Raw genomic sequence first — 19,796 nt, forward strand, 5'->3', positions numbered from 1 at the left:
TCCTGTCTCCTGTGCTCCCCGTGTTCCTGTCCCCTGTGCTCCCTGTGTTCCTGTCCCCGGCGCCGCCCGTGTTCCTGTCCCCTGCGCTCCCTGTGTTCCTGTCCCGGGCACGTGTTGTTTCCCAGGCGCTGCTTGCCTGTTTTCCTGCTGCCTGTTCCACTGTCTCCTGCACAAGGGGATTCTCTGGATCGGTCCTTACCCATCAGCTTAGAAAACAGGCTCTGGGCTGCCACTCGGGAGCACTGGGTGTGGGAGAGACTGTTGACAGTTCTTCCCCATGGGGTGATTGGGCCATGGTGGCTTTTTCAAGAAAAGACACTCACTTGTCAGGGTTTAGGGTAAGTCTAGCACTGTTAAGTGTTTACAGAGAAGCCCTGGAGTCGTGCTGCCACTGTTCTGGGCCAGGCCAGGGGCGGGCAGGAAGGTACTATGGAGACTGCCTGCGTCCCCTTCCGCTCTCCCTTCTACCTCCCGGCACATGCCCACTCCCGCAGACACTGGGGCCCAGCTTTCTCAGGCAGGACGGCCCCTCCAGAGGGGATGGGAGCGGGTGAGAACAAGCATTGAGGCTGGGGATGGGGTGCCACCTCGTGGTGCTCTGGGCCTGGTGCTGGGAGTGTGGTGAAGCCTTGGACCGGAGCTGGGGCTAACTGTCACCTCTTCTGCACTCCTAAACCATTTACTGTCACTGTGTCCTCTGTGTCCCCGGACTTCCCGATGGCTCCTCTTGTTCCTGTTCCTGGTGGCCCGTCTACGTGTCCCCCGCTCTTGTATTTGTGAGAGGTGTCAGGAAGGAAGGACGGAGATGCGTGCATTCACTTAGCCATGTGCATGCTGTGGACTTTGAGGCTTCAGTCTGCTCAGTTTCAGAGTGGCTTCCTGTCTTCAAAGGGCTTCTGGTTTGAGCGGAGGGGAGTCTGGGTGCAGGGTCTTACCCAGTGGGTTGCTGGAGGGCAGTGACCAGGCAGGGCCACAGGTTGGCGTCACGGGGTCCCAGTGTTCAGCCTTGCTCTGCAACTACCTTGAGTCAAATTATTGTGACCTGGAGGCAAGTTATCGCACCTCCACAGAGCCTCAGCTGTTGCTTGCATTTCTTCACTGGCGATCAGAGGTTTGTGTCCTGCAGCAGAGAGTCAAGGTGGCTGGGCTTGCCAGGCCAGCTCAGCTTCTCTCGTGTGTATTTAGGCCTGTAGAAGCCCAGGCTGCAGTCATGGGCGTGAACTGACTGTTAGGCAGACGTCAGGCAGGTGAGGGGCCCCAGGGTCAGGCTGTGCTGCTGGGGTGGGTGCGGGGATCCCTGGCTGTCAGCCCAACAGAGTGAACATTTCTTGAGCATGTGTTTCACTGATGGAAAGCCACTGAAAATGGCATTTTAAATTTTAAAAGGAACGTGTTACAGGGTCGATCCTCCCACCTCAGCCTCCTGAGTAGCTGAGATTACAGGCATGCACCACCAAGCCTGGCTAATTTTTTCATGTTTTTTAGTAGAGATGGGGTTTCGCCATACTGGCCAGGCTGGTCTCGATCTCCTGGCCTCAAGTGATCTTCCTGCCTCAGCCTCCCAAAGTGCTAGGATTACAGGTGTGAGCCCCTGTGCCTGGCTGTGGTTGCCTTCTAATTGGAGGTGGGAAACAGTGTCAAGGCCGGTTACTTTATGGTGCTTGTGGATTGAGAAGGGTCTGGGATCACTTAGAAGGTCCCTGGCTCTGGGGCAATGCTTTGTCTCTCTCTCTCTTCTTCCCCTTAACAGTGCTGGCCACCATCAACTTGCAGTCAACACATGAGCTGCAGTTACTGACTACCTTTCTCTTCAACGTCCAGGTGAGTCCAGCCCTAGGGAAACTGCCACCTGCCCTGCTCAGCGGCCTGCAGGCGTTTTGAATGCCGGCCAGTGTGCTCAGCTTCCCCAGTGCGGGGAGCTGGACTTAGGGCTGTTGGCCTCTCGGCCGCCCGCCCATGCCTCTGTGTGCCGGCGAGCCCCGCTGCCCACAAACAGCTCCGAGGGCTGCTGTGTAGGCTGACACAGTGCAGACGGCACCCACTGCCCTGAGAGAGGGGCCCTTTTGGTGCATTCCTAGAGGACTCTACTTTTGTCGCCTCAGCTAGCTCTAGACTTGCTCCCAGGGATTGAGGGGGGAAGAATTCCCCTGTCCTATACTACATAAGCCATCTAACCTTAACCTGTGAGGCCCCTGCAGTCCTAGAAAGATTAGTGTCATCAGCAAGTCAGAAAGCATGGTCCATTCTAGGTCCAGAGAGAGGGAGGAGTTTCCAGATGTCCCTCAACATCCATCAGACCAATGAGCATCTACGCCGCACTCCCATTCTGACCTCTCTTGAGCTCATGTGCCCCTCAGAAGGAGATGGATGGACTGGGGCCAAGCTGCAGCTCTCTGCAGAGCTGAGAGGCCCTGGCTGTCCCCTGGCTCACTGAGTGGTGGGAACACCCCGGACTGTCCCCCTGCCACATGGTCACACTGGTCCTGGGCCTGGAGTGGAGCTGTGCTTGGATGGACAGGCATGGATGCCTGCGGAGATGCTGGGCTGCTTTCCATTCCAGCTGATGGTCTTTCAGAGCAGGGCTGCGTCCTCAGGCATGTCTGCGTGGAGTCACCACCTCTGTGTGGGGCTGCACGTGTGTTTGCTGTGCTCCTCCTGGAGTGCAGATGCCAGAGTGGGCGGGAAGCTCCCAGGAGGAAATGGGAGGGCTGGCCCCACTCCCAGGTGGGCTCCTGTGCGGCGGCTCAGGCAAGATCCAGCAGGGTCCTGGCCTTCCTTCCTTGGCATTTCCTGAGTGCCTGCCCGTGTGTGCAGTGGGTAGGGTGGCCTCTCACACTTGTGACTAAGATGACTGGGTCTCCCACCCTGTGCTGTGTGACCTTGGGCAAATTACTTAACCTCTCTGTGCATCTCTTTCTTCTAAGTGGGAATGATGATTGTCCATCACTTTATGGTGTCAAGTCACAGGGTTGTTTGAAGATTACATGAGGTAATATTTGGAAAGCACCCAGCACAGCAGCTGATACAGCAGAATGCCTTATGTTTAGCCTGCAAGGTCATGCTTAGAGAGGTAGCCATGCCCCAGCCTTCCCAGGCTGGCTGTCCTGCTAACAAAATGGCCCTGCCGAAGTGCTTTCTGTGCACAGTCCAAAGATGTCTGCTCTCCTGAAGGAAGGGGACTTGGACACCTCCTTTTCTAAATCAATGGCTCTCTGAATGCACAGTGCAGGCCCCACATGTGCTCCAAGAGGCGGTGTCCAGTAGCACCTCACTTGTCCTCTGCGTCCACGACTCACGATGGCACAACTATGCAAGTGTTTCTTGAGCACTTCCTACCTGCCAGGCACAGTGTGCTAAGGGCATCGTGTGCGCTCTCCCATTTAATTCTCCTTAGTCATATAAGCTAGTGAAGGAGACAGCCATAGAGTGCATAAGGCACCCTGTGAGGAGCGGCTTGGGAACTGCAGCCTCACTGCAGGGCTCCAGCTCTTAGCCGGTTGTGCAGTGCAGTGGCCTGGCCCATGCAGGACACCCACCTCCTCAGCCCTGAATCCCCCACGCCAACCAGCTCGCCTCTGGCATGGGAGATTTCTGACTTGCAGGACTTCGAATCCGCTTCTCCCATTTTAGTGACTTAAACGTGGTACAGCGTGTCTCCTTCTTGGGAGGTAGGTGGCTTGTAAAGAAAACCAAGCTGCCAGTCCTGCTAAAAAAATTCTTGTAACTACTTTGGCTATAAGCTGGGTATGGCTGGTACCTTCTACTCAATGGACCGTAGGTTTGTCCCGTCCCCTGTGTATGCAGTTGCCCTCTGAACTTAAGGCCATCACTGATCTAGAGAATACTTGACAAACTGTCACTGAGTGAGTGAGGAAGGCTGTCTTGCACAGGGCCCGAAATACTAGCGTGTTAGTCTTTACACCTCCCCCAGGTGCTCTGAGTTTCTGAAAACAAGGCAGAGTGGAGCATGGTCCCAGGAATGATCCTGGCCTCCTTGGGGCAGTCCTATGCCAAAGTCAGTATGCAGGAAGAAGATTTAAGATTTGTTGAGTGACCTAGCCTGGGTATAAATCCAAACTGTGGCTGCAGAACCTGCACCGTGAATAGCTGCGCTGTAAGACCCTGCTTTTCTGGTCAGAAAATGCTGCAAACTGCTGTTTAAACTGAGCTGGACCTTGAAGAGGGCCCACTCTACAGCATCTGATTATTCTGCTAATGAAGGGAGTGCCCTGGGGGTCCGCGTCCACATATCCCTCTCAGGTATGGCGTTGCCCTGGGTAGAACATCCCCCTTCCCTGGAAGAGGACAGGCAAAGCTTGGCTTGATCCAGAAAGCAAACCGGTGTCTTCTTGCTAGCATATATGCAGCATGAAAACCATCAGGGTTTGCCATATTGACTTTGGGAGCTTTTTTGGCTGTATACCTGCAGGTGTGGAGTCCACATGTGACAGGAGAGCTGGTGGTGTGCAGGTGAATTTGGCCCTCTCCTCTGTCCCACCTCCAAAGGCCTGTAGGCAGTGGATATGCAGCCAGGGGAGAGTGGAGACGGCAGAGATCCTGGGGCTCCCCTCCACAAAGTGCTTCCCTCTTTTTTGTCTGGCCAGCCTGTATGTCTAACTCTCATTTTGTGGTGTCCAGGGGACTCAGCCCAAGATGGTGATGGAGTACTGGACGGGGTGGTTTGACTCGTGGGGAGGCCCTCACAATATCTTGGATTCCTCTGGTGAGTGCTTGCAGTTACTACATCCAGCATGTGTGCTGCTTAAGAAGTGAGGATGAGTTTCAGTCACCTGCTAACTGATGTAAGTCAGCCGTAGGGGGCGCAAGACTGCTGGGATTATCTGTGTGCAGAAATTGACTGGATATTCCTGAGTCATTTGTCTGGACACTTTGCTGAATAGGAAGGCTTTTAACATTGCTTGTTCATGTTTTTGTAATTAGAAGAGTAAGGCATGCTTATTGGAAACATCTGGAAAATACAGAAAAAAGGATAGAGAAGAAATAAAAATCCCGCAGCCCAGAGAAAACATTTAGATGTATCCAATGCAGGCAGTTATTTATGTATCTCTACCGACGACTCTGCACGCACACAGAAGACACATGCACTCACGCTCCATGGCGTCACCTGCTTGTGCTAGTTAATGCACATACGTGCAGCTTTCTATACGACCAAATACAGATTGACATCACTGTTTTAAAGCATGAGGAACCCCATTCTAACCCACGCTTTGAGACCCGGTTGCTCTGGTTGTTCCCAGTGGTTCCGTGAAGCTGCCATCTGGGTGAGCGTCCCGGAGCCTGCGCTCTGCGCACCTGGCTTTCCCTGTGATGAGTGCACGGCCGCGCCTCAGTGCCATGTTGATGCGCATGGTCACCCCTTAGCCCCCAGAAAGACGGTGGCTGCTTCAACCGCTGCCGCTGAATGAGCGCACCCATTTCCCACAGATTCAGCGACACTGAGTGTTAAAATAACTTTTAATATTTGTCTACTCAGCACATCATTTTTAGTCTGCATTTCTTTGATTCATATTAATAAAATATATGTTTATCAACCATTCGTTTTCTCCTTTGCTATGATCTTGTCATGTCATGGTTCACTTCCTAACAAAGGTAGAAGAGGGGAGGTATTGGAGTTTTCTCTCTAGGGATGTATCCCATCTTTGTGCATTTGAGACACTTGGTCAGGCAGATTCACTTGGTGAGATCGTGCTGGCTGGAAGGCTGTGGCCGGCCTGGGCTGCAGGTGGTCCACATGGAACTCAGACACTTGACCAGGATTTACAAACAACCGGAGGCTAGAGCTCTGGGGCCATGATTCTGGCCCACACTTCCTCCACCCCTAATCTTCTGTGATGGGGGTTTTAGTGAGAGCTAGAAGGACAGAGTGACAAGGCTGGCCTTGAGGTGGGACTGGGAAAGAGGAGAGCAGTGAAGGGACCCTGGCTCATCTAGGACTTTAAGTCACTCTGCACATCCCCTTTCTCCCTCTTCTGGCAGAGGTTTTAAAAACAGTGTCTGCCATTGTGGACGCCGGCTCCTCCATCAACCTCTACATGTTCCATGGAGGCACCAACTTTGGCTTCATGAATGGAGCCATGCACTTCCATGACTACAAGTCGGATGTCACCAGCTACGGCAAGTATTCATCAACACTGCCTTCCCTGGTCTGCCCTGCATGGGCATGGCGGGAGCTTGCTGTGGAGAGGCCCTCAGGGTCAACTTCTGGCACCTTCAGTGTCTGGCAGTAGAGTACCTGGAGAAGGTTGGGGCTTTGCCTGGACGATTGTGTCACACTTCCAGAGGAGGGCAGCCTCAAGCCAGTGGTGTGCCTGTCAGCAGGCCACTCTGCGGAGAGGCCTCTTTGGCAGAGGCTGGCCAAAGGAAGTGGAAAGAGGACCCCTTAGGGTGGCAGGGAGGGATAGTGTCAGGGAGGCCCTCCCTGCCCAGGCCCTTGAGGAGGTGTGATCCTGCCCGCTTTGAGAGTCTCAGAAAGTAGAAATTATACCTGCAGCTAGAAATTTAGGGCCATGCTGTGATCATGGACAGTTTGTTTTTTGAATTTGTGAGAGTCTCACACTGTCACCCAGGCTGGAGTGCAGTAGTGTGATCATAGCTCACTGCAGCCTCCAACACCTGGGCTCAAGCAATTTTCCTGCTTCAGCCTCCTGAGTGGCTGGGACCACAAGTATGCACCCAACCCCTGACTAATTTTTAAAATTTTGTCTAGAGATGGGGTCTTGCTGTGTAGCCGAGGCTGATCTCAAGTGATCCTCCTGCCTTGGCCTCCCAAAGTGCTGAGATTACAGGTGTGAGCCACCGCACCCGGCCTCATGGACACTTGTTGTAGATGCATGGTCTTTCATGTCTACAGTATTTTGTCTGAATGGCTCAGAAGTTTCTTGCGTCCCCAACGGCTGAGATCAAGACCTACTACCCTCCTGAGCTTTTCCCTGTTCTTCATGCTGCCACATGTGCCGTGCTGGGGACAGGAATGACCATGACGGGGCCCGGTGTCTTGCAGACTATGACGCTGTGCTGACAGAAGCTGGAGATTACACGGCCAAGTACATGAAGCTTCGAGACTTCTTTGGCTCCATCTCAGGTACGCAGCAGCAGCAGACTCAAGTGCAACTCAGGGCCCTGCTTCTGCTCTCAGACCCCTAAAGAGTTCCTTACTGTCCCACCTCCACCCTAGTTCATCTGAGTGGACGAATGTCCTGGACGAGGACAGGGAGGTGTGTGAGGAGGCCTCCATCATAGTCTTCATCTTGCCAGCTCACCTGTTACAGATGTTAAGGCTCCTTATCTCCTATGGAGGATGGGAGAATGCCCCCAGCCTGCCCCCAGGCCTGGCCTTCCTCCCCTGGCCTGTTGTTCCTCTTGGTGCTGGGATGCAGTAGCACGTTGGGCCTGTGGATGGCAGCTGGGTGGGGAGGATGAGCAGGTGGTGACATTTGGGTTCCTTGGGGTTCACCCTGTTATCTGTGTGTTGCAGGCACCCCTCTGCCTCCCCCACCTGACCTTATTCCCAAGATGTCATATGAGCCCATAACGCCAGTCTTGTACCTGTCCCTGTGGGACGCCCTCAAGTACATGGGGGAGGTGAGTGCTGGGGGCAGTTGTGGGGGCAGCACGGCCCAGAACCCCTGCAGAAAGGGGGTGTGGGAGAGAAAGGCCAGCGCCTGATGGCTCTGAGGTCCGCTCTCCAGCCTTGGAGCTCAGAGTGAAAAGGACAAACTCATGCTGGAGTGTGGTATGGGGAGAAAGAAAGGCCCTTGAGGGACAGTGGGTGGCCCATGGGCCTTTCCTTCCTCCAGCCTCAGAAAGGAGAGTGAGGGGAAGAGGAACAGGCCGCCCCCTCCCCGAGAAGCGGGTGCCTCCTCCAGCAGACGGAGGGGGGCTGTGATGAGTGTCCCCCGCCTGCAGGTGCACTCTGCTGGTGCACACCCCTTTGTCCCACCCTCTTCCCCGTCACCCTGGAGAGTTGCAGGTTCAGTGCAATTAGAAGTCAAAATAGGAAGCTCCGGCCAAACCCCTGTTTCCACCCCATGTGCCAGCTCCCAGGCAGAGTCTGTCTGTGACCCCACTTCTCCTCAACCTGCCTGCTCCTCTGTCTCTGCTGTATGCAGCCAATCAAAGCTGAAACGCCCATCAATATGGAGAACCTGCCCATCAACGGGGGAAACGGACAGTCCTTTGGGTACATTCTCTATGAGACCAACATCGCTTCGTCCGGCATCCTCAGTGGCCGCGTGCGTGATCGGGGACAGGTAGGAGCTTCTCTTCTAAATTCTTGTGACCTTCTAGTGAGCAGCCCTGCAGGACGCATCTCATGCCCTCCCGTCAGAATCAGCTGTTGCCAGTGTGTAAAAATGGCCCATCCGAGTCAGCTCTGCGACCCTTCACAGGGGCATTCATTTCCGCTCTGCCCGCTGGCCCCTTGTCTGCCCACAGGCACACAGTGCTGCCCTTCTTGGCCTAGTGGAGACCCCGCTTACCCTCCTCCTGTTGGCCATGGATGCTCCCATCTGTTCCCTTTGACAGGTGTTTGTGAACACAGTATCCATAGGATTCTTGGACTACAAGACAACCAAGATCGCTGTCCCCCTGATCCAGGTTTGTTGTCTTTGGGAGCTGGGTGATGGCTAGCCCCTGCTGCTTCGAGGAAGCCTGGGGGGAGTCACTGAGGAAGACCTGGAGGCCCGTGGCTCCTTACGCACAAGCTGCAGGTGGAGAGGGCGAGCGTGGCTTTCTGCCCAGCTGGGATGTGCACTCCTATCCCCGGAGTGTATGGAAGAACTGGGGCTCACAGGCAAATTCTGAGGGGCGGTTGTTGCCTTCTGGAGGTCATTGCTGGCCCCCTGTCCCCGGCAGGGTTACACCGTGCTGAGGATCTTGGTGGAGAATCGCGGGCGAGTCAACTACGGGGAGAATATTGATGACCAGCGCAAAGGTGGGTCCCAGCACATGTTCAAAGAAGAGCAGATGTGCAGGGCACGTAGGCGGCTATTGCTTCTCCACGCTAGCATGCCACCAGGCCGTGGGGGCCCCTTGCAGAGAGGTGGAGGCTGGGTTGTCCCATATATGAGGCCAGTTCTGAGTGGGCCACTGAAGCCCTGCTGGGGCTGTCTGGAAGAGGAGAAGCCGCTGGGGCTCTCTGGAAGGCTGTCTGGAAGATGACAGCCCCGTGAGCACTGCACATGTTTGTCGTCCATGTGCTCGTGATAAACTCGGTGAACACTGAGCTGGCCTCTTGTCTCCCCTGGGCTGCAGTCCGTTTCCACAAGGATGTCTGCTTGGGCGATGGCGGTGAGGAGCAATGAATGGGATTTCCAGGAATCCAAGGAAAGGCACAAGACCCCTGCCTTCTTGGGCCTCCACACTGATTTCTTGATCCATCTTGGGAAATCCATAGCTCACCTCAGGTGCTGGGGGAGGAGGATGCAGGTCATACAGCAAACAAAGCGCCGCCCCTCTGGGAACAGGCTGCCCATTTGCTTTACGTTTCCTGGCCTACTATATCTTTCATGCTTTAATTTAGCCCTTCCTTTAAAAAAACTCTAGCTGAATGTGGGTGGTTTCAGGTAAGTTATAAAAAAATGAATGTGATTGTGGTGAGCAGCACTGGTGACCTCCCTGTTCTCTCGAGGTGTCTGCGTGTATAGTGCAGGAAACTGGAAGAGCTCTTCTTGGTCTACATTTCATCCGAGAGCCGTCTGGTGGCTTGCCAGGAAAGCGACATGGCCCAGACACTGGGGCCTGGGTCCTGGGGATGAGGGCCCCTCCAGACAGGCCTCAGAGCAGCAGCCAGGACCATCCAGACCCACACTCCTTTTCCCTCAGCAGCTCCCTCCCTGGGCCAGTCCCCACTTCCGTTGTTCCCCTGGGAGTTGGAAGGAGCACCAGCCTAACCGTTGTTCCTGTCTTTGCCTCCCTGACCCCTTGATGAGGGTCCCCTGGGCCCCCATTGTAGAGGCCTGTCTTCTGAATCACAGTTCAATGTTTATAAGTCACAGACCTCCCTTGAGAAATGTGTGTGCCTACCTACACCTGCACCTGCCGCCGCAGAGTCTGTAGGCCCCAGGAGGCCTCTCCACAGTCCCAAGCCTCCAAACTCCCACGCTGGCCACTCAGCAGCTCTGAGATCTGAGACTGGCAGCGCTGGCCAGGCCCCGGAGACTGAGGAGTGGCTCCTCAAGGGGGCACAGCTTCTCCCTGCTGGATGCCTGAGGGAGGGTGGCATCTGATCACAGACCAGATACTTCTAAAGCACAGCTTTCATCCTGGGTGGCAGACGACTTCTGCCTGAGTTACTCGGGCTGTGTAGCCTGGGCCCCATTGAAACTGGCCCTGCAGCTAGGCCGGAACCTCCTCGGGTTCCTTCAGAGAGAGGCCAGAGGCTGTTCCCGCGCTGTAACACCTCAGCTCTATATCCCTCCCATGGCAAAACCAGGGTCTTCCTCCTTCCCGTCCCCAATAAAGTTGCTAGGGAACCTTGCTTGCAAGTGGACAGCTCCCCCGGGAGCGTACACTTGAGCACTCCTCACCCCAGCTTCCCAGGGCCTCTCCTCATGGCCATGACCCGGCTGACTCGGCCCCTGCCTTTGGACCACCCACGTGTCCTGCCTTCCTCCCACAGGCTTAATTGGAAATCTCTATCTGAATGATTCACCCCTGAAAAAATTCAGAATCTACAGCCTGGATATGAAGAAGAGCTTCTTTCAGAGGTGGGTCCCTGCCCAGCGCCAGCACGTGCTCTCATAGGTACAGCGCTGTGCAGTGCCCAGGGGTCCCTAGGGCACTGTGGCCTGGGCCTTACTGAGGTGTGAATGCACCTAGGGCCCAGATCAGCTGGCTCAAGGTGAGGGGCAGCATCCACACTGGAAGCCTCATTTGCAGACTAGGAATTCTCAGCATCTTACCCTGCTGTCGTTCTGTGTCCTGGTTAAGAGGTGGGCGGCCTTGGATGGGGAATTAGCTGCAGGACTGGGTCCAGATCTGAGGAAGGGCCTCCTCCTTCTCCTGCCTCTCATTCTGTCCTTAGGTTCGGCCCGGACAAATGGAGTTCCCTCCCAGAAACACCCACCTTCCCTGCTTTCTTCTTGAGTAGCTTGTCCGTCAGCTCCACTCCTTGTGACACGTTTCTGAAGCTGGAGGTTGGTAGCCTTCTTTCTCTGCTGGATTCTCCCACCTCCCTCTCACCTCAGAGGTCTCTGAGCCAAAGCCACATGAGCTTGGCCTGAGCCCTTGCTGGCTTCTGTGCCCAGAGGGTCTGAGAGGGTGCTGGGGCCTTCCTGGGCCTGGGGTGTAGGCTCACAGCAGAAGTCTGAGCTTGGGGGCCATGCCTGGGAGGCGTGGCACTGGGGGACAGAAATAGAGCATCCCACCTGCTCACCCTCATGGCTGTCTGGATACTGGCTCGCTTTGGTCTCTTGGACCCGAGAGAGGCACGCATGGTGTGTGTCTGCCTTCACTTTTGCTGTGGCTCTCGTGATAGACAAACACCCTTCCCTCTGTCTCAAGGGCTGGGAGAAGGGGGTTGTATTCATCAATGGCCAGAACCTTGGACGTTACTGGAACATTGGACCCCAGAAGACGCTGTACCTCCCAGGTCCCTGGTTGAGCAGCGGAATCAACCAGGTGGGAGCTTCCAGCCCCTTCCCGTTCCCTAAGATGCCCTGCCCAGCTGCCCTCCAGGGAGCCTTTGGTCAGGGTGGCGGGGATGCAGAGGTGTCAGCCGGGTTCTTCCTCCCTCCTCCTCGCTGCAGATGAGTTGTTTGGTCCCTGTCCCTTCCAGCCTGGTTCCCAAACCCTTTCCTTCTGACCCGGCTGCCTCCCAGCACCTTCCTTGGCTCCAGGACAGACTTCAGTTGCCCTCCCATCAGGGCCCTCTCTCTGCAGGTCATCGTTTTTGAGGAGATGATGGCAGGCCCTGCGTTACAGTTCACGGAAACCCCCCACCTGGGCAGGAACCAGTATGTTAAGTGAGGAGCTGCGCCCCCTCCTGCTGGCACCTGTGGGAGGCTGCCACCTCCTCCTGACTTGAAGCCTGTGGCTCCTGCCTCACCCCTCCCCTGCAAAAGCATCTCCTTCAGTAGCAATCTCAGGGACTGGGCGCTACAGTCTGCCCTGCCTCCGCTCAGAACCCTGAGTCTGCAGGGAAAGGTGGGGTGGCTCTGGGCCTGGCCGTGTTGATGATGCGTTTCCTACAGCCCTGCTCTTCTGCCAAGGCTGCCAGCCTGTCTCTGGGGTGGGAGCGGCTGATCAGATCGCCAAGCCTTTGGCCTCAGAAAAGGTGCTGAAACATGCCCCTGCCTGGAGATCACAGCCCTCGAGTGTCTGCTGGATTCAGGCGTGCTCTTTGCTGGTTCGTGGGAGGCTTGGCCACATCCCACACGGTTCCTTTTATCCCCAAAACCGTGGGCATGTCACCAGTGGAGAGGGTGGGGAGGGGGTGTCTCACCTGAGCTGACTTTGTTCTTCCTTCACAACCTTCTGAGCCTTCTTTGGGATTCTGGAAGGAACTCTGTGTGAGAAACATGTGACTTCCCTTTTCCCTTCCCACTCGCTGCTTCCCACGGTGACAGGCTGGGCTGGAGAAACTAATCCTCAGCCCTGCGTCTTCCTGTGTTAATGAGTGTCTCTGCTGCTCATTGAGGAGGATGTCTGGGTCCTGGCAGAAGCCATGGCCCATATCTGCACGTCCAGGGAGGAGGGACAGAAGGCCCAGGTCTGTGGCCCCTGCCCCGCAACCCCACGCCTGAGCAGCCCTCCCAAGTGTGTCCACATCCGCATCTGAGCCTTGTTCTGGGGCTCAGCCCAACAGCTGGTGTGGGCTCGCTGTCCTGAGTTGCAGTAAAGTGGTAGTGTTGAATCACACCCCGTCTGGTGACAGTGGTCACGTGTGCCACTCTTGCCAGAGGGGAAGGCTGTCTGGAAGATGAGTTTTGTTTTCTCGGTCAGGTTCCCCCTGGGCCCCACTGCTGCCCAGGGGCCCAGACTTGGACCATCTGTGGGGTGGGTGGGCCCTGACCCTGGGCCCATACTCTCCTGCCGACCCCACCGCCCCTTCAAATGTTGCTGGATTGGAAGTGTCCTGGAGAGGACAGGTCAAATGCAAATTCATTCTCATGCTGGTGGGCAAGGGTCAGAATCTGCCAGGCAGCCAGGGGCGCTATATATGAGTTAACTGTGGGGCTGAGTTTTGCTTCACAAACTACATCTGGCATTTACGGCCAAAAGCAAATAATCTCCAATAACAGTCAAAAAGTCAAGTAGCACACACATCCCTGGCACAGTGAGAGCTCTGAGCCCCGTGAAGGTGGTCTGGGGAATGGTGGGCGGTGGAGCTCACTGAGGCCAGCAGGCTTGCTGCCCGAGTGTGGCTGCCCAGGGGGAGGTGCAGGGGACATTCATGGTGTGCAGCCCCGCAGCTGAGCTGGGCCAAGGCCTTATTAAATGAAGCTTATTAAAGGGAAGCTTGTGGACAGTGGTTCGGGAACAAGATGGGGCAGGGTCCCCGGTTTTGCCCAAACTCACCGGTTCTTCTGGAACTGCCTTGGAACGGCAAGCCTGGGGCTATGGTGTGGATGAGACCAGGGGTACGTGGGTGTGGCCTGAGCTGGGCGCAGGTTGTCTGCCCCACTTTACCTGAGCCTGTGCTTCTGCAAAGCTGTGTGTGAGCTGCGTTCTATGAGAAAGTGATGGACTGGAATGGAAAGGAATCTTCCTGCAAATCCTCCTGTAAAGTGCCTGTTGGATCACACTTCCACGCAGACCTGAGCAGGACACACTGCCATTTCTGAAGGTGAGGTCGTCTTGTGCCAGCGTCTGATTCTTGCCCTTCTCTTCCGCCAGTTAACTCCTCAGCTTCTCTATCAAAGTACCTCTTGGCAGAACTTACTCCCCAGTGTTGACTAAAGATTTGTCCATATCTTCCACATGGTGTGGCCTCATCTAAGTCTCTTTGGAGGACCCTTTTCATACCCCAGCCTCTGAATGCTGGGAGTCTCTGGCTCACTCCTTGGACTGTTTCTTTGCTCTGTCCACATTCACTGTACAAGGTCTTACCTGACACCTGGAAGTAGGTTCAACACTCTCACCTGCTCATGCTGGCCTGCACCTGAGCTCCAGGTGTGTAGGAGGCTTTTCTGCACTTTCTTCTGCATGTGTCTAACAGGCACCTGACACAGAGCTCCAGTTCCCCACATTACCCCTCCTGCACACAGCCTCCTATCCGGAAACGGCAGTGCTGTTCCGTTTCTCAGGCTATTTTGGGCACCTCTCTTTATCTCCCACATCCAATCCAGAGGCAGATCCTACTGACTCTGCCTCCTAAACCCAGCTAGAATTTGACCCTTCTCTCTGGCCCAACCCCTATGCCCCCATTCAGACCACAGCATCTTGGCCTAGATGACTGCAGGAGGCATGCCTCCACCTGCCCTTGCCCTCTCTGTTTTTCCTCTGCGCAGGAGCAGGGCAGCTCTTCTGAGAGGTGGATAGATTGTTAGTCCTCTGTGCTGGACCCCCCATTGCCTTCTGGTTTCACCTGGTGCCTGGGGACTCCCTGCTCCCATGCCACCTCATCCCTCACTGCTGTTCGCCCCAGCAGCCCCTGCCCAGTCAGCTGAGCCAGATGGTCTTTCTGCTGCTCTACAAGCAGGCTGAGCAGCCTTTGTTCCACCTGGCGGAGAGTTCTTTCTCCTTGGACCCAGGGAGCTTCGTGTCAGGGTTTGCTGCTTTGCTCAGATGTCACCTTATCAGGGAGGCCTTTCTGGCCACCCTCCAGAGCACCGACCCTTCTCCACTGCTATCCTCCGTCTCCCCAACTCAGTGTCACTCTCCATGCAACAGATTGCATCTGAAATACCATGCATTCATTATCGCCCTCTCCTCTCATCAGTGGCTCAGTTCTGTGAAGACGGGAGCCGTCTTTTTCGTTGCTGTGTGCCGGCTCCTAGAATTACGCCTGCTTATAACAGGCATCTGATAAATACTTGTTGGGTAGCTAAATTAACAAATGAGAATAAAATAAGGCAGGGCTGAAGAGGATTAGGACTGTTAAAAACTGTATTTGACTTTTAATTTTGAAAGCAAATTAAATACAGTTAAATTAAAACAGACCAGATGCAGCTGCCTGGGTGCCACCCTTACCCCAGCCTCTGTTCTTGGAATTCCTAGCCCCTGGCCTCACTCCTTTGTGGTGGGGCTTGCCAGCAAGGGAACAGGGAACAGACTGGGTTTGGAAAAGAATCGTCATCATGGACCCATTTCTGATTTGTAACAAACTCATTCCCAACCAAGATGAAGGCTGCAGTCCACCAGGGTTACAATTATAAATAAATATACATGCAGCTAAAAGAGGATATTAGGTGAAAACATCTGACCTAGCATCTGCCAAAAGAAGTCCCCCATTTTATTGTTCATTATCAATTTCCTGAAAATGAAACCTGGGTTTTTTGCTAAGAAGGTGGCCTCAGACCAGCCAAGCTGACCTTGGCACTCAGGGCTGGCTTCCGTGAGTAAGGCAGGACAGTGCCCACACCTAAGTTCACCCCCTGTGAACCTCCCCCCTTCTCTCACATGCCACCCCACTTGCCTCCAAGGGCTTGGTTTCCAAAATGGCATCCAGGGTGTAGGAGGTGGGGAAAATGTCCCGCAAGGTGGCTCAGAGATCTGATTCCATCAGATGGTCTCATGAACACTGTGGGAGGTTAAATCCATCTCAAAATAGGCAGCCAATGCTGTATTCTGAATGTTAGGTCTCTGGACTGAGCCCCACTCACCTGCCCAGTGAGACGTGGGTTCTGAATGGCCCTCAGACCTGTCCTGGTCAGTCTTAGTGGAGTGGGAGGCTGTTAGTTAAAGAATAAATGCCTCTTCGGTAGGCTGGGGCCCTTTCCTTTTCCTCCACTTGGGAGGAAAATTGTGCTTCCAACTTGCAGGAGAATGAGCCAGACCACTATAAGAGAGCCCAGCTGGGCCAGGGGGAGCCCAGGCCCTCTCCAGCGGCCCTGGAGGCCTGGGGAGGGCGTGAGGCACATTGTTCTTTCTCTAGGGTGGAAAGTGGGCAGCCGGACATGAGGCGGGATAGCTTTGCATTCTCCCAACTTAGGGGAAGTGACATTTTCTTTCCCTTTTTTGTGTTTGGAGTAATTTCCGAAGCAGTGTGCTCAGGCCTCCTCGTGCTCAGTGTCCCAGCAGCCCCTGTCCCCTTTTCCTCCATCCCTCTGCTACTCCAGAGGCCTCCTCTTCAGACCAGGGGCAGGAGGGAGCTGCAGTTAGGGAATGGCCTTGGCCTGCCTCCTCTTTCCAGGCTGCAGGAGGTCCCGCCTTGCCCGCCACCCACTGCCTTGCCAACTGCCCACCGTGGGCTCACTCCACCCTGAGGTCTGTGGCTCTGAAGAGCTGCAGGAAAAGGCGCCTTCCCTCCCCAGTCCAGTCCAAGTGAGGGGCCTAGCAGCCCAGGTGGGCGGCAGGGAGGCAGTGTGTGGACAGAGGTGCTGTGGGGTTCTTAGTCCAGGTCAGGTAGTGACCTGTGCTGACTCTAGAGCCCACCCCTTGCCAGTGCTGGAGGAGAAGGCGTGAGGGAAGAGGGGCCAGAGGAGGGGACTCTGCTCCCGCCACAGCCTGAGGTACAGGGGGTGCCTATTAGGCCCCAGGCTCCCCCCATGCAGGGCTGGGTGCCTGTTGGGATCAAAGACAGCCTTATGCTCTGTAAACATGAACCAGAGGAGAGCCACAGAGGTATGTCTGATTTGCGGGCAGCTCTCGGAAAGAGCAGGGGCTGGGGAGAGGAGCAGCGCGTTTGTGATGCCCCTGGCCTGCTCTCTGGTCGTCAGAATTCCCTGTGTGTTCGTGCTGGGCTCAGGGGCAGGGAGCCAGGGAGAGCCGTGCTCCACTTGACTGCAGGGTCTTCTCATCTCTCTCCCGCCCGCATCACTGCAGAGCTGGTGTGGGTGCCACTGCCCTGCTCCTGCAGCCCCGGCAGTGCGGGGAGCTCTGGGGAGGCTTGCTGGAGCAGCGGCTTGGCTGGCGCTGGACACCCCACCCTGGCCCTCAGGTCTCTTGGGCCCTGGTCACGCTGGATGGAGAGAACAATAGGTCTGGGATTTCTGTGCTTAAATTCTGTCCTTTGTCCTGGCATCAGGCTGGGCTCTCTCAGAAGCCCCCAGAATAGAAAGGAGGGTGATGGTGATTCCTTAGGAGTCGGCCTTGGAGGGACCATCAGCCATGGGGAGAGGATGGAAGGCCAAGAACAGGGTCTGAGGAGGAGGCTCCTGTGAGGGGAGAGGAGGAAGCAGTGAGGTGTCGGCTCAGGGTGGGGCCGGGGAGGGAAGGGCCAGGCAGCACCACCAGGACCTCTGCAGAGCCCAGGGCCCCAGGTCCTATGGAGGCCTATTTGAGGGGCAGGTGGGGAAGGTGAGGGCAGGAGGCAGGAGGCAGGAGCGAGGCTCTGTACAGATGCATTCTAAGTGGTGCTGGCCAAGGTGACTGGGTGACACCCTGCGGCCCTGCAGGCAGGGGGATGCAAACACCGTTCAGAAAGTTGCCTAGCTCCAGGGCAAGAGGTCAAAGGTCTGTCTCACCACCTAAGCCCCCACCTCTGTTTGGCATAACCTAGAGTAGGGAGTCAGGAGTGCCAGCTGCTTTTAAGAGACAGGATAAGATCACAGAAAAGCCTCTGAAAATGCCTGGCTTTGCCAACCACTCAGCACAGTTCACTCAGCCAGTGCATCACCTTGGAACGTCCATTTAGCTTTTCCCAACATCATTTCTTTGCCTCTGAAGTGTAGGTGGATCCTGTGGCCTACTTCCAGAGAGGGCTTTAAAGATGCGAATCAAAATAGCCACACTCATGAGACTTATGTGCTGTTCTAGGTGCCCTCGGCAACCTACTTCACAGATGAGGAAACTGAGGCCCAGAGAAGTCAGATCAAACAGCGAAGAGGGGTTGCTGGGCGCTGAGGTGGGCTCTGGCTCCGTGCTGTCACTCTGTGCTACCTCTTGCTATGACAGCCGTGGGCTCGCTGCTGTCAAGCGGCGAGTCCGTGAGTCCTCACCATGGCCACATGGTGAAGGAATCCACAGGGGAAGAGGCACACTTGGGGGTATAGACTCTGGCCAGTGAGAGTCTGAACAGCAGTGACTTGTGGGGTGCAGGCGTCACTGCCAGCAGAACAATCATAGCGAGGTGTCTGGAAGGTGACGCCCTCTGAAGAGTCTGGTGGCAGAAGGACCCAGCTGCATGGGTGAAAGTTAATGCCTGGGGACTTGTAGGTGGCCCAGTGGGAAGGGGACTGTGGTGCCACCTTCCGCTCCTGCCCACATTTGCCTGTCCTCCACAGTGACAGGCCCAGAGGAAAAGTGTGAGAGAGCTGATTTGGCCCACCTGGTGCCTCCCTGCCCAGTGCGTGGGCCCCCCTCGACGTGCCCATACCTGCATCCTGAGGCTCAGATCTCCACCGAGGGGTCAGTGAAGCCCTTCTTGCCCTCATTCACCAGCACTGGCTTCTCTGTCCGTGTGTGCCACACCAGGATCTGTGTGCCCAGAGATGCAAGACACAGTGGGCCAGGCCCCTCACCTCACTCTGCTGCCACCCTGCTCCCTCCCACACCGTGCACACATTTCTCCAGCCCCTCCCTTTCCTTCAAGAGTTTTTCAATTGTTCCATCAAGATTTTCTCAATTGTTTTATAGTTATTTTCTGTGGCTCTAGACTACCCCCTCATTTTTGCTGTTTGGACCTGTGATGCTTACCTGCTGGAAATGGGAAGTCTAGAGCTACAGAAAAGAGAAACCCCAAGACTTCCCGTGTGTGTGTGTACATATGTATGCATGTTCATGTGCATGTGTGTGTGCATGTGTGCATGCGCAGGCGTGTTTGTGCATGAGTGCTCAGCAGGGAGGTCCTGGAGCACAGCTGTTCTCCCTTTCCCTGCCTGTCTGCAGTGTCACTGCCTCACAGGTGATAAACTGCCTTCCTGGGAGGAGGTTTCAGGAAGGAAGCCCAGCTGTTTTGAGGCCCTTGTTTCCTTCTCCCGATCTGTAGGGAAGGTCTGGATGTACTTGAGACACCTGTGTCACAGCTGTCAGTTCTGCGGAGGGTCTCACCTTGGTGCAGTTGGCTGCCTTGGGCTCTAGGTCATTGAGGGTGACAAGTTCTCGAAGGAGGCTGCTTTCCTGGTAGCCTCCCTTCACGCCTCGCAGCTTGAAGTAGGCCTGGCTTCGCTGTAGAATGAGCCGCAGGTTGACTGCAAATCCAGCCATGTCTATTGCAAACGGCCGGTGGGGGTCAAACACCGTCTTCCAGCCGACCACCTTCCCTGCCCCGTTCACCCGTGGGGCCTCGTACCGCAGGCCGCCCACAAAGGCGACAGGCCACACGGACACCCTCCTGGTGCTGCGCATCTACAAGCAGGAGGTCCAGAGTCAGGGCAAGGCACTGCTGACAGGGAGGACGCCTGTGCCCAAGGGAGACGACATCCATCAGCCGCCTCTGTGTCCATGGCCAGCCGAGGCCACCCAGGGGAGTCCAGTACAGCCCTGCCCCCCAGGGCCCATCCCATGGGTTGGGCACTTGAGAAGAACCTGCCCCGAGCTGCGGGGGAGACCTGGCCTCTCAGACAGCCTGGTCTTGACCTTCTCAACATGGCCCTGCTGCTGTTTTCTCCCTCTCTCCACTTTAGAGTTTGAAATGACTCCCCATCTCCCTCAGACTAACACAGCTACCATACACTCAGGCAAGCTCAAACTGTTCCACCGAAGAGGTTTCCGGTAGTCACGGAATGACCCAC

The 19,796-nt window shown here is 55.6% G+C and overlaps 2 protein-coding genes across 5 annotated transcripts in view; one reads left to right on the forward strand and one right to left on the reverse strand.

The window, feature by feature from the left end:
* GLB1L2 (galactosidase beta 1 like 2) overlaps positions 1–12,879 on the forward strand; it is a 44,287-nt gene extending 31,408 nt beyond the window's left edge. Inside the window, exons 8-19 of one of the 2 annotated variants that reach the window (XM_017509070.1) lie at positions 1,751–1,821; positions 4,639–4,723; positions 5,998–6,135; positions 7,022–7,102; positions 7,496–7,602; positions 8,130–8,270; positions 8,545–8,616; positions 8,872–8,953; positions 10,640–10,727; positions 11,045–11,156; positions 11,524–11,640; positions 11,902–12,879. In XM_017509070.1, coding sequence (XP_017364559.1) covers positions 1,751–1,821; positions 4,639–4,723; positions 5,998–6,135; positions 7,022–7,102; positions 7,496–7,602; positions 8,130–8,270; positions 8,545–8,616; positions 8,872–8,953; positions 10,640–10,727; positions 11,045–11,156; positions 11,524–11,640; positions 11,902–11,988 — 1,181 coding nt within the window. In that variant the 3' untranslated portion in view covers positions 11,989–12,879. The remainder of the gene's footprint in view (positions 1–1,750; positions 1,822–4,638; positions 4,724–5,997; positions 6,136–7,021; positions 7,103–7,495; positions 7,603–8,129; positions 8,271–8,544; positions 8,617–8,871; positions 8,954–10,639; positions 10,728–11,044; positions 11,157–11,523; positions 11,641–11,901) is intronic. The other variant, XM_017509071.2, reaches the window with a different exon arrangement.
* Positions 12,880–15,051: 2,172 nt separating this feature from the next.
* B3GAT1 (beta-1,3-glucuronyltransferase 1) overlaps positions 15,052–19,796 on the reverse strand; it is a 31,988-nt gene continuing 27,243 nt past the window's right edge. For all 3 annotated transcript variants that reach the window (XM_017509072.2, XM_017509073.2, XM_037731544.1), the window contains 3 exons: positions 19,114–19,410; positions 18,440–18,540; positions 15,052–17,279 (listed from right to left, as the gene is read on the reverse strand). In XM_017509072.2, the coding sequence (XP_017364561.1) occupies positions 18,454–18,540; positions 19,114–19,410 (384 nt within the window). In that variant the 3' untranslated portion in view covers positions 15,052–17,279; positions 18,440–18,453. The remainder of the gene's footprint in view (positions 17,280–18,439; positions 18,541–19,113; positions 19,411–19,796) is intronic.

Source organism: Cebus imitator, unplaced genomic scaffold (assembly GCF_001604975.1).
Source record: "Cebus imitator isolate Cc_AM_T3 unplaced genomic scaffold, Cebus_imitator-1.0 Scaffold405, whole genome shotgun sequence".
Classification (NCBI taxonomy): Eukaryota; Metazoa; Chordata; class Mammalia; order Primates; family Cebidae; genus Cebus; species Cebus imitator.